Source organism: Dendrobates tinctorius, unplaced genomic scaffold, assembly GCF_039654945.1.
Source record: "Dendrobates tinctorius isolate UK_male_01 unplaced genomic scaffold, ASM3965494v1 ptg000103l, whole genome shotgun sequence".
In the NCBI taxonomy this organism is placed as follows: Eukaryota; Metazoa; Chordata; class Amphibia; order Anura; family Dendrobatidae; genus Dendrobates; species Dendrobates tinctorius.
Window position 1 is genome coordinate 3,739,307 of NW_027361771.1, and position 14,116 is coordinate 3,753,422.

General features: G+C 42.8%; 1 protein-coding gene across 2 annotated transcripts in view; it reads left to right on the forward strand.

The window, feature by feature from the left end:
• Nucleotides 1-1,346: 1,346 nt before the first annotated feature.
• The window catches only part of LOC141099882 (proton channel OTOP3-like), a 68,747-nt gene continuing 55,977 nt past the window's right edge, over nt 1,347-14,116 (forward strand). For both annotated transcript variants that reach the window (XM_073587956.1, XM_073587958.1), the window contains exon 1: nt 1,347-1,603. In XM_073587956.1, coding sequence (XP_073444057.1) covers nt 1,597-1,603 — 7 coding nt within the window. In that variant the 5' untranslated portion in view covers nt 1,347-1,596. The remainder of the gene's footprint in view (nt 1,604-14,116) is intronic.

Consider the following 14,116-nt stretch of genomic DNA (forward strand, 5'->3'; position numbering starts at 1 on the left):
ATGATAACTAGTCATCATAAATGTAATTTTTTGGTGGGCAAGCTAAGCAAGTTTTCCTATTCATTTGAATTATTATTTGGGTATTATTAATATTTTGGTGATTGGACAAAAATAAGGTGTGTCCTTTATTAGTTAATTAGTTCACAAAAATATTTATTTGGTTTAGGGAATGGCATGTGTATATATGCTAATAACATGTTATGCTTATATGCTAATAATATGTGTGCGCTAATAGAATGAGTGACTGGACCAGTTTTAACTTTATCAATTATTGTTGCTATTGATAGTTTTCTTCTGGTTTCTTTCCTGGTTGATATTTTATTGTGATAATGTTTCTTTCATTATCATGTTGCTGGTTATGTTTTTCATATTTTATCATTTTACAGTTCTTTATTGTCTATACATATTTATAAGTGTGCAACTGTGTGTACAATACCTAAATAGCTACAAACATGGTAACTGTACAGATGTGTTATTTTGGTGAGTCGTATTCAATATAAGCAACCTAAAGAGGGTCTATGTAAAGCTCTAAGAGAGTATCCTTCGTTCTAAGTCACACAGAAACCATGTATGGTAATTGTAAGAGACTAGATGTTGATGAGTCTGCCAGCAAGTTGTGTGAAGTGCCAGAGACTTTTGAAGTCTGTGCCAATCATCTATGTCTGGTCATGTATTTGCTTCTAATGAGAATGTTGTAACACTCCCTTAAAGCTGAAGCTACTTGGCGACATAATGCAAGTGAACAGGTTGCATTGTGTTCCACAAGGTTCTGTGAGCGCTGCAAGCAAGTCGCCTTGTAACCCCTGCCTTAACACTGCACATTCCCATTAAAGAGACTCTCATGATTGTTGCCTTTTTTGAGTAAAGTTATCCTGAACTATCCTCAGTGTATGTCTTCATGCCTTCTGCCATCCCTGAGTAGGGACAACAGACACCACCAGTCACCAAGGGTCGTTGCATCCTACAGTGCATTTAGAGGAGCACATGATCATCCTCACACCACTTACATGCTGTCCATTGCAGAGATATGTAGCATACACATCAATGGTGGATGCAATTTTGGGTATGATACATTTCTAGTACAAACTAAATCTATTAATTATATCTATTAATCTATCAATTATATGATTGATTTGGTCAGATTAGTAGATCACAATGAGCCTCGCATAGCAGAGAAGGATAAATAATCCGCAATAATGAGTTAAAGTTTGGCTCTTTCTTCACTTCTGTTATTGGTTGCACTAATATGATTTGTCACACTTTTCTTTTAGTCATGGTTGTTTACAACACACCTTTCTACAAGCGTTAGCAACTTTCAATTCCAAGATCAGATGCTGCATGCCATGTAGTTGTGGTTATGTTCCCAGAACGTTCCTCATGTGCCCTCAGCTAAGGGACAATTAGCGGCCCTTTCAAGCTTGGGATTAATCGGCCACTTGTTACGGCAATTAATACCATTGGAGGATTATTCATAAAGCAAACAAGAGAAAAATCAATGCACCTGCCCTGCAGGGCAGAAGTAAGGAGCAGTCACAGGTAGCTTGCAAGAAGTTCAAGGTGTCAGCTCAGACAGAGCAGCATCAAGAAAACTCTGGCATGACAGGTGGGTATTATGGCATTTTGGGTTAATTGATGTGACGTTAGATTATAGATTCTTTAGATATTAGTAAATCTCTTTGTACAGCTAAACATATAAGTGTGACAAGGAAGATGAATATATATTATCAAATATTTGGCTGGCAAAATAATATCTTCAAGATTAGCTTGTACCCCAAGGCTAGTAGAAACCATGAGTCTGCAAAAAAATATGGAGATATATTTAGATCCTAATGATGGATTAGAATTACCCAAACAATTCTACAGAGTCGTGAAAATACAGATGGTATCCATGTGCAGTCCGTGTTTAACATTGTAATGGATAGGAGAAGCTTTGCAGGTTTTTTTTCATACGTGAAAAATCACTGATGAAACAATGGCAAAACCGGACACATAGATCAAACACTGCCAAAACTCAAATCCAAAACACTGATCATATTTTGGAAAGTTTTTCATTATTTGTTGAACTACATGAAGACTACTGTACAAATCCTATAAACTATGATTAGCTCATGGCCGTTCAGTTGTGGTTAATATGTTTACATGCTGCTGAATGATTCCTTGATGTTTTAGCATGCTGTCCTGATAACTATGATATGGCTTTCATTTTTCCTAAATATCATGTGATATCTGAGTGGTTAAATTGCTGATTGTTTGTTTTTCTACTGTATCGAATAAGGATTTGTAATTACATATTGCTGATATTTTTATTTAGAAAAATATGATGGTGCATGTCATGAAATTGGTGGCATACAGTTGTGCCGTGGAGACCCCATGCATTTGTATGAGAGTCCTGATAGGGGATATTTGTTGTACATGAAACACATTCCTGGATCAAATGGCTTTGTTCATGTCATAGTTTTTCCAAACTGTTCTGGTACATGGAAGCAGTTTTTGCAAAATCTATGAGTTGAGAGTGTATCTTTACAATCTGGGGAGTGGATTGTTAACACCACTTTTAAAGTCAATCTGTTCAAAGGATTAGCCCACCTAAATTACCTGTACCGACAAGCAGGCCAAAATAAGTGGAATAAAATGATACCTTGATATCCGTGATCTGCTGTTTTATTCCAAAGAAATCCACGTTTTTCTTAATATGTAAATGAGCTGTTAAAATCTATGGGCAGATCATAGATCTCCCTGAGAATCTGCCTCTAGAGCAGTGTTCCCCAACTCCAGTCCTCAAGAGCCACCAACATGTTTTCAGTATTTCATTAGTATTGCCCAGGTGATGGAATTATTTCCTGTGCTGGTACTGCAATTATCACCTGGGCCATACTAAAGAAATCCTGAAAATATCAACCGTTGGTGGCTTTTGAGGACTGGAGTTGGGGAACACTGCTCTAGAGCTTATCATAAATGATTGATGGTGTTACCAGTGTGAGACATGAAAGTCTGCTCTCCTGATCTCCCTGGAGAGCAGTGCCTGATCCACTCATACTTCTTCAGCTTCCATCTCGCAGGATACCAGTGTGGGGGAAGAATCGTTACAGCAGAACTGAACTTTGTCTCATTACAAACACATCTGCAGCTCTCCTCTTATAGTACTGTCAGCTCAGGCGCACTGCTCCTCACCAACACTGGCAGTCTGTGAAAAGGAAGTTGAAGAAGTGTTAGTTATAACCAGGCACAGGTCTGCAGCGGAGCTGACTGCACCTTGAGAGAAGAGCTACATACGTAGATGTGTTTGTAATGACACAATGCTTGACTCTGCTGTACAGTGCTAGTAATAATCACACAAAGGTCTGTACTGAGATCAGGAGATCAGACTGTCAATTATTTCATGTTTCAAACTGGAAACACCCCCTTTACTTAAAATAAAAATTTTTAGTACATTTCAGGGAGATTTAGATCTCGCCAATAGACCTTAACAGCTAATTTACATATTAAGAAAAACATGGATTTCTCAGGAATAAGACATCAGATCGCAGATATCATGGTTTCATTTTATTCAACTTTCTACAACCTGCATTCCCATATAGATGTCTTAGGAGGGTTGATCCTACTGACAGATTGCTTTATTTTACACTGCAGAAATTGACCTGCGGCGCGATTTTGAAATTTTCAACATGTCACTTTCTTCTGCAGTAGAATGCTCTTTATTTAAATGTTTTTTCCCATAAACTTGTAGGACATTGGAAAAATTCACAGGTAGAAAACGCATATGTGGCTTCATTGTGTTTTTACACAGTACAGGCTCCAAGGATTCTTGTAATCCACACATTACTTTATCAATAAAGTTTCAGCAAAGCCAGGTAGCAGGAGGAAATTTCCAAAAGAAAGCAGTTTAATTTAAACATGACATACCAAAAAGAGACGAAAACCACAGCCGAAAAAGCATGATAAAAGCACATGTATAACAAAAAGCTCTCAAAAACACAAAGAAGAAAAATGCAAGCAACCAAATTTTACTAATAGGTGCAGAAATGCTGAAGAGAATATGTAACATCAAAAACTCACCAAAAAATCATGGTGGAAATTTATCTTCAAAGATGCACCCTGCATCCTGCCATTTTGCATTGTATCTGCCTCCTCAGGCTGGTCTTTTATGAACAATTTCAGAACATTCTGGGAGTCAGTTGCTGACAATAAATGCCCAAGTAGAGTTTTCTAGGTGTCTTGAAATAAGAAGTCCAATTTCAGACTTTGTACGAAAAATCCATGTGGTATCCACACATGAGCAAGTAATTACATGGGAGTCAACGCTTTACTATCCTTCCCCATGCCATGACTTTGGATGTAGGTCAATAAAAAAATGTTGTTAACATTCATAGTCTCACGCAAGCAAGATTGCAGTTGAATCTACATTGTAATTACATGTAATCATACAAATTTCTAGACACAATGCTATAATATATAATTGCAGTGATCTGGAATGTACATGATCTATCATTTTTATGAGTATTAGTAATAACATACTTAAAGTAATGTCATGCCCATGCTGTATATATAGTACACACTTTATATTCAAGGGTCTGTATAGAAGCGGGATACAGACGATAGGGAAGGTTTACCAAGACTTTTGAATTGCTCCATGGTATGTACGTCAAGTGTTTCAGGGTACCTTATACTGTTTCCTCATTATCCTTATTGCTATATCCCTAGATGACAAAGATGAAACTTCCATGCAAGTGAATGGAGAGAGCCGTGCATACATGGCCACCTCTCCTGTCACATCAGTCCTAACATCAGAAGAACTAGGAAATTAGGAGACTCCCATTCTGGATAACGGTGTGACAGCTGCATTTATCAGACATTTATGGTATATCTTGAGGTTATGTTATAGACTTCTGCCAAGAGAGATCTTATTTAAGATGTATGTAAGTAACTACAGGTTTCTGTTGGAACATAAACCCATTAAGGACTAAAAAACCAGTCTACTAATTTATTATTATACATTTTTATAGCACCATTTATTCCATGGCGTTTTGCATGATGCTAACATTTGACATTGAGTATGTTCAAATGTATTGGTTTACAAGTTTGTTATAATTATTTGCTACTAATTGTGGCAATTGTCATAACCACTGCGATTAGCGGTAAACCACATACCGAGTTCCCCGTCAGACAAAAAACACTGCTGTGCCACCAACAACTGTCTCTACAAGCTAGCTGTGGTTATATTCAAAGAAGGTAAAAGATTCATGCTACAGTTTTTGCAGCAAGGACACAAACATCCACAAATTACTTTTATACTCTTGCCTTGTAATATTCTGCAGTAAGTCTAATATTTATAGGGCGTGCTTCGGGTTTGAAAACTCTCACTATGTGAATGGAGTAATATATAGTTGTGGGCAAAAGTTTTAAGGTTGACACAATTTTTGGCTTTCACAAAGTATGTCTCTTTAGGGTTTTTAGATCTTTTAGGCTGGTTTCACATTAGCATTTTTTGCGCAGCGCATCGTGCGCGTCATGTGCACCTATGTTTAACATGGCGTGTGCATGGTCTAGCGTTTGCATGCTTTTGTATGCGTTTTCGTGCGCATGCATTTTTTTAAAGGTGTGCGCCTAGGCGCGCCAGACGCAACCTGTTGCATTTTTGGGTCCGTCCAACGGCGTAAAAAAACACATGCGCACACTTGCGCATGGAATGTGACAAAATAACGCATTACAGTATATGGGAACGCAGGTGTGCGCATGGACATGTGCACACCTGCGTTAAAAACCGCATGCGTTTTAAGAGTTAACATGGCTTGAAACTGGTTAAAACGCTTGCACCTAAAAAACACAAATGCATGCAAAACGCATGATGCATTTTTTGCATGCGTTTCTATTGCGCACGAAGCACTGCGCTAAAAAACACTAATGTGAAAGTAGCCTTAGTCTGATGTTTCTATGGATAGTAAAGTACAATTATAACATTTCACATTTTTAAACTTTTATTGAAAAATACATCAAGTTTATGTAAGGAGTCGGACTCAACATTTACAGTGATGACCGTTATTTTTGCAAGACTTCTGCAATTTGCCATGACATGCTGGATATCAGCTTCTGGGCCAAATCCCGACTGATGGCAACATATTCTTACTTAATCAGTGCTTGAAGTTTATCACGATTTCTGTGTTTTTGCTGGTCCATCTGCTTTTTGAGGGTTCACCATAGGTTCTCAATGGGATTGAGATCCAGGTAGTTTCCTGTGCATGGACCCTAGATTTCAATGTATTGTTCACCAAGCCACTAAATTATCAATTTTTCCTTGTGACATGGTGCACCATCATGCCAGAGAAAAGCATTGTTCATCATCAAATTGCATCTGAATCATTTGCAGAAGTTGTTCTTAAAGGATGTTTTGATATATTATTCTTTATTCATGGCAGCGTTCTTAAGTAAAATTAAGTGAATCCACTCCCTTGGATGAAAAGCAACCCCATATATGAGTGGATGCTTTATTGTTGGTATGACCTTTAACTCATGGTACCACTCATCTTTTCTTCAATCATTCTACCAGATATTGCAAACATTCTGAAGGGGGCTTCATCAGCGAAAATAATTTTACCCCTGTCCTATCCCTATACTTCCTGCAGAAGGTCAGTCTGTCCTTGATGTTTTTCTTGCAGAGAAGTGGTGTCTTTGCTGAACTTCTTGACAGTCAGACCTAAAAGCATTCATATCAATGTGCATGCAGATGCAGTGAAACTTGCATGATACCATTCCTGAGCAAGCTCTGCACTTGTGTTGAACAAATTCTGTAGCTGAATCCATTTTGGGAAATGGTCTGGGCACTTTCTGGACTTACTGGGGCTCCCTGAAGCCTTTTTAGCTGCAATTGAACCTTTCTCTTTGAAGTTATTGATGATCCGATAAATGGTTGATTTAGGGGCAGTCTTACAAGCAACAATATACTTGCCTGTAAAGTCTTTTTGCTTGATATAAAGTAATGGTAATTGCATGTGTTTCCTTAGAGGTAAACAGGGTTAACAGATGAAGAAGATGATTTGAAACACCAGCCCCTGTTTAAAGCAGGAGCATAATGAGGTGGGCACAAAGGGCATTTGCCCCATGCATCCAGGAAGGTGGAGTCATTGGGGCACCTAATGCAGCAGTCCATTGTGTATCCCTGACAGTGGCATTTTGCCGCCCCTCAGGAGTGTGATTTGGCTGTTCTCAAAGCCAATTGTCAAACTGACAGCCATCTCAGAGAAGCAGTGAACCACCAAATCCATGAATTCAATTGTACTCACATCAGGTTAGCTGATCACGCTGATCACGTCACAACTACACCACATAGGATGCAGACGGTGGCAAAATAGGCACTCCAATGCAGCCGAAGACAAAAGAGTTTAAATGAGGGGGAGAGTGTGAGGAATCAAATGTATGGGGGGAGGAAGAATGGTTAAATGTGTGAGGAGACAAGAGTATTGAGGGACTGGGCAAATGTGTGAACAGATGACAGTATGGGGAGGAGTGGATAAATGTGTCAGAAGATGATACTATAGGCAAAAATGGGTTAATGTGAGAGTAGATGGCAGTATGGGGGTAGTGAGCAAATGTGTGAGGAGATAACAGTTTGAGGGGCTAAATGTATAAGGAGACAGTATGGGGGAGAATTGTGAGAGGTTACATTTTGGGGGTGGATGTGAGAGGGAACAGTATGATTAAATGTGCGGGTGCACAGTATAGAGACTGGGCAATATAATGGGGACACAGTGTGATGGGACAGTGTAAAAAGGGGCCCAGAATGGAAAGGGTAGGTCAGTGTGGAGGGCATGTGCCGTAAGTGTGGGAGTCATATTTTGTTCGAGGAGCACAGTGAGGGGCAAGTATCAAGGGATACAGAGTGGGGCAAATATTTTTATTCAGGAGCATTATAATGACACGGTTACATTTAAGGGTGCTATGTTACGCTATGCTGCAGAAGACCAGAGAAGATGGATGTCTGCAGAGACGAGCTGTGAATGTCCAAACTCATTATGGATCAGATGGAGAAGAAAGGAAAGAGCTGCTACAGTCAGAGAAGATGTCAACTATAAGGTTCCATGTACAGTATATACAGTACAGTAAATGTTTAATTGTTTAATTGTGATACTGCCTGCGTCTCAATCATCAGTACTGTGGTTCCTATATGGTCCACAGTCTTATGATGGCTGGTAAATACAACTCCCAGCATCTCTTTACTCTTGTTAAGAACATTCTGGGAACTGTAGGTTCATGAGATACAATTGTATATGAGGCTGACATGACGTTGTAATTGATTGTTGTACCAAACATATATACATGTATTGATGGTGGGTCTCCTGCTTTATTAATGTACTGATGGTGATTCTTGTGATGTATTCAAGTATTGATGATGATTCTAGTGTTGTAATCATGTGCTGTTGGTGCTTTTGCTGATATATTCTTGTATTCATGGTGGTTCTGGTGATTCTTTTCTGTTGGTGGTTCTCGTTATGCACTCCTGTAATGATGTTGCTTCTGGCAATATATTCCTGTACTAATGGTGTCTTTGATGAAACATTTCTGTACTGATGATGGTTGTGATTCTGTATTCATATACAGATTGTGGTTCTGGTGATGTCCTTACAGTATTTAGTATGCTCACTGTCAGGATTCGGTACTGCTTGCTGGCTCTAGCATATGACCACTGTTATGCAGTAACCTCTGTTACAGCTAGGGGGCGCTGTGTATAAGGGTGGTTTATAGGGTTAGTCAGAGAGCTGGGCGGGAATTGACTAACCACACATGTAACGCCCATCCATGGGGGTGGTTACAACCATATAATGTGACTGAGTTCTGGTCACATGGTCAGAGTGTGTGTACCTGAATGGTTCAGGGCGCAAGGTCCTGGAAGGTCTGTGTTGGAAGATCCTGGGAGTAGGATCGGATTCATGGAGCACATGGTGAGATCCTGGATCTGGTGGCCTGGGTGTTGGACGAACGTCCTGAATAGCACCCGGACAGGCCACATGTGTGTACAGAGCCTGGGACGGCCCCACACTGAGAAAGAAGCTGTCCTGTTGAGGACCTTGGACTGACGAGGAGTCAACCTGTGGAGCAGGAGCTCCTGAGAGGTAACCCTGGGTATGGGGAAAGAACTATGTGCATTGACAATGGTCTGTTACTGGACTGTGCAGTCACCCAGTGACTAGAGAGAGTCAGGCGTGACTAGTGAATGCTGTATAAAGCCATATGTGATGAAATAATGGACTATGTGTAAGCCGGTGTGGTGCAACCTGGCTTATGGTGCGGTTTATGATGTTTTAAATAAACCGTATGGATTGTTTTTGTGTGAAAAACCGTGCCTGACTACGTTAATCCGCTGCCAAGCGAGTGTTCCCCATCACACATAGTAGGCACTATGCCACACCACTCTTATGTAATTTTAACACTTAAGGTTAAGCACCAACTAACTTCCATTCTTGCTTTTCTCAATGCAGCAGATATACTTTTTCACTGAACATTGAGAGAATTAGTAAGAGTAGATATTCGGCACGTGACAGTAAGCGTGAAAATAGCATGTAAGCGATCACGTGACAACTACTCATAACAGAAACTATGTATGAGGAGAGTAAATCAGGGAAACTGTAAAAATAAAAAAGTCAATGAAATACTGAAAATCAACAGCACTAATGAACATATTGTGCGTTTAAAATTTATATTTCAGATTGATTTAGGAGCCAATTCTGTACAAATTCGCATGCAGCGTGTGAATGATTACACAGGGAGAATCAAACAAATCAGAGAAAAAAAATATACCCCAAGCAGAGTCAAATTGGGTTAGGCAGTCTATAAATCCCATTACTTCTGGAAATCAGGATTAAACATCACCAATGTGATCTTGTGACATTCATCTATAACTAGGGATGAGCAGACTCGGTGATACTTGGATATCACTCGAGTACCTGGGTACTAGGATGTGCTCGTTACTCGACGAGCATTGGGCCGTGCTCGATTGAGAACCTGAATCCCTGTCCCGCTTGTTTGGTGACTGTTACACAGCCAATAAGCATGTGGGGATTGCCTGTGAGTCACTGGAATGCCGAAGCCATCTTGGTAGTGGCATCACTGTGATTGGCTGGCCGTATGCAGTGTGGACTGGCCCACCGGAGAACCGGAGGATTCTCCGGTGGGCCCTGGCATCTGGTGGGCCCTGGCACCTGCTGTCATACAGGGCCAGCAGTTGCCTAGGGCCCCCGCTGCTCCAGGGGCCCCCAGCCAGTGGTGGCTACTAATGGGGGCCCTGTGCCAGCGGAGCAGCAGCCAGGAGCCCCTGTCCCCGTTGCTAAAAGAAATGAATATTCACTGCTTCCCACGCCCACATGGGCGTGGAAAGCAGTGAATATCATTTCATGGTCTGCACTCCGCTCTCCCCCAGGGGCCTCGCCCCCCAGCCAAGTAAGCAGCTATGCGGCAGTAAGTGAGGGCCGGCGCTGCCCTCAATTGTAATGGGAGAGAGCGTCAGATGACGCTGTTCTCTCTCCCATCAGTCCCCTCTGCTGACTCACAGAGTCGATGCGCAATGACGTCACTACATCGCACACCTGCTGTATGTCTGGCAGAGGGGGCAGCTCCTGACACTGAAGCCAGCTGCCGGAATCAGCGTGGGAGCGAGAAGAAGAGGTGAGTATTGTGTTTTGCTTTTTTATATCTCTATATCTCTATATCTATCTATCTCTCTATATCTATCTATCTCTCTCGATATCTATCTATCTATATCTATCTCTATATCTATCTATCTATCTATCTATATCTATCTATCTCACTCTATCTCTATATCTATCTATCTATCTATCTCTATATCTATCTATCTCTATATCTATCAATCTCTATATCTATCTATCTCTATATCTATCTATCGCTATATCTATCTATCTATCTCTATATCTATCTATCTATCTATCTATCGATCTCTATATCTATCTATCTATCTCTATATCTATCTCTATATCTATCTATCTATCTCTATCTATCTCTCTCTATATCTATCTATCTATATCTATATCTATCGCTCTCTATATCTATCTATCTATCTCTATATCTATGTATCTCTCTCTATATCTATGTATTTCTCTCTCTATCTATCTAGCTAGCTATCTCTATATCTAGCTATCTCTATATCTGTGAAGAACGGGCAGACCGCTGCCACCAAATTGCGACGGACAGTGGACCCTGTGCCACCAATATGTCACGATCCCTCCACTGACACGGATGTATCAGCGGACGGAGGGACACAACACACAGCCGGCACACGGCTATCACAGGCACAGTGGGGGCTTATCGTAGTTATCCCACCACTGGCACCATGTGACAAAAATACAGCAAGCTAATCTTGCTCTGACAATTTACCGCAGGGGTGTATTTTGGATGCCCCACCACTGCTAGCAACCTTCCAAGAACTGCGGGGATTTATGTATATCCCACTTTCTCAGTTCCACCTTGGAACTCGTAGCTCTCCGGCGCCCCCCTTACCCTCAGGTCAGTCAGGGAACTGCACCTAGGATAATTAGTCGCCGGACGAGCTGCTTGCTGTGCACGGGCAATTAGACTACTGCAGTAAGGGAATTATCAATGCTGTGGCCGCAGCCCCTCATTCAGCAATATAAGACCCTTCTGGACTGCCAACTAGCCTACCCAACCGCACACACCACGCTGCCACCAGCCACGCTTTACTTAATCAAAGAGTTAATTAAGAGGGTCCACGGCAAACCCCTCAAATTAGTAGCGATTATCTAAAAAAGGCGCATAGTTCGTTTCTTAGAGCATGGAGACAGAGCTAATAGATTTTTATCATTTATTCCCAAAATGTGGGCAGTAATTACATTGATAAAAGTTGTTATAAAGTTGAGACATTAAATATGTACAATACAAATATAACATAAAGGGATTAAAAGACAGAAAGAAGTTACACTTACAGTTGCATATTGTTCTTTAGGCAACCCATGTGGCTTGGACAATGAACATGCACACGTGGGTCACCACACTTGGCCAAAGGCAAAAGTATAACTGACAGGGGTTGGAGTTTCTCAGAGCTATAAGAAGCTCTCGCTGAACCAAAGAGAGGCCACAATAATTACCCCAGGCCTGCAGGTCAAAGCCTGCACTGAGCTCAAGACATTAACCCCTGACATGCAGGTCAAAACCTGCACTGGGATCATGACAGTATCATTCTCCCCCACCACCCCATTACTGCCCACTCCACCATCTCAATCATTGCCTCCTCTCCACCACCATCACTGTCCATTTCATCACCTCCATCATCGCCTCACCCCACCACCATCATTGCCCATCACCTCCATCATTGCCTCCCCCACCATCATCATTGCCCATCACCTCCATCATTGCCTCCCCCACCAACATCATTGTCCTTCCCCACCACCCCTCTCACACACACACATAAAGCACTGCATCACTCTCTCACACTCACACATAAAGCACCACACCACTGGCACACAGGCACACAGAACAGCTCACCTCCCCACAGCTGCAGCACATCCTGGCAGCCTCTTCCTCACCGGCAGCTTTCTGTCTGAGACAGCGCACTGGATGATGTCATCTTGCTGTGCTGTCTCAGACAGGAAGTGCCGGGCAGGAAGCAGGACGCTGGGATGTGCTCTGCTGTGTGTCTGCTTGCCTGCGTGTGTGTATGTGGTGCTGTGTGTGTGTATGGTGTGGTGGTGGGGCTTTACATGTGGACAGTGTTAGCTGCAGCATGCGACTAACGCTGCCCGCTATTACAGAGAAATGGTATTCACGCCTCTCCATGCCCATAGCAGCAGGGACGGGATCCTGTCTCCAGCTGCTGCTACGCTGGCATAGGGCAGGCCCCCTTAACTCAGGGGCCACATAGCCACTGGCTGGGGGTCCCTGGAACAGTAGGGGCCCTAGGCAGCTGCTGGCCAGTATGCCAGCAGGTGTCAGTGCCTGGGCCCACCGGAGAATCCTCTGGTTCTCCGGTGGGCCAGTCCGAGCCTGGCTGTGATGCTTGGCAAGGTCACACACATAACATGTTTGCCTCACGTGCTCAACTTGGTAGTTCAACTGTTTCTGAAAATCTACCCAGATTTTCCTGAGCCTCTGGTCAAGATATGCCATGCCAGCGTCCACTCCCGCAAGTCAGCTACAGATGCCTCAGCTTTGTCAGTGCTGCAGCAGTGCATGCAAGTGCCAGCTCACCGACTGGACTGCGACTTGATCAAGCGCTGGGACACAACACTGCACAAGCTGGCAAAGCTTTGTGAGCAGCAGAGGCCAGTTGTGGAATACCAACTCCAAAACGCCCATCGGTATTCTGGTCAGCCTCCACCCATAACAATTGAAGAGTGGGCATGGATGTCTGACATTTGGTGGTTCTACAAGATTTTGAAGGCTCCACAAAGATGGTGAGCGGCAATGATGCCATCATCAGCGCAATAATCCTGCTTCTGTGTCTACTAAAACAATTGCTGCTGATAATGAAACACGAAGACAGGGATTTAGGACCCAACCCAGCCTCAAATCATGTGCTCAGTGTGGATTGGGTAATAAATAACAGGTGGAGGCTGAGGAAAAGGAGGAGGAACAGGAGCTGGCCGATGGGGCAATAGATGCTAGTACCCACACAAGCTTTGTTTCGTCTTTCCTATGTGGATGAGCTGAGAAGGATAATGAGGAGGAAGAGATGGAGGAGGAGATGGAGAGTAGTTATCATGGTGAAGACACTGAAGTGTTGGCTGTAGAGACCTTGGCACATATGGCAGTCTTTATTTACTGCTGCCTTTCCCGTGACCAGCGTCGGACTGGCCCACCGGAGAACCGGAGGATTCTCCGGTGGGCCCTGGCATCTGGTGGGCCCTGGCACCTGCTGGCATACAGGGCCAGCAGTTGCCTAGGGCCCCCGCTGCTCCAGGGGCCCCCAGCCAATGGTGTGTCGCACACCATGCAGCTGCTATGGGGGCCCCTGCCAGCGGAGTAGCAGCGGGTGTCAGGAGGCAGGAGCCCCTGTCCCCGCTGCTAAAGAGAAATGAATATTCACTGCGAAGCGGTGAATATCATTTCAGGTCTCCACCCCCAGAGGCCCCGCCCCCAGCCCAGTAAGCTGCTCTGC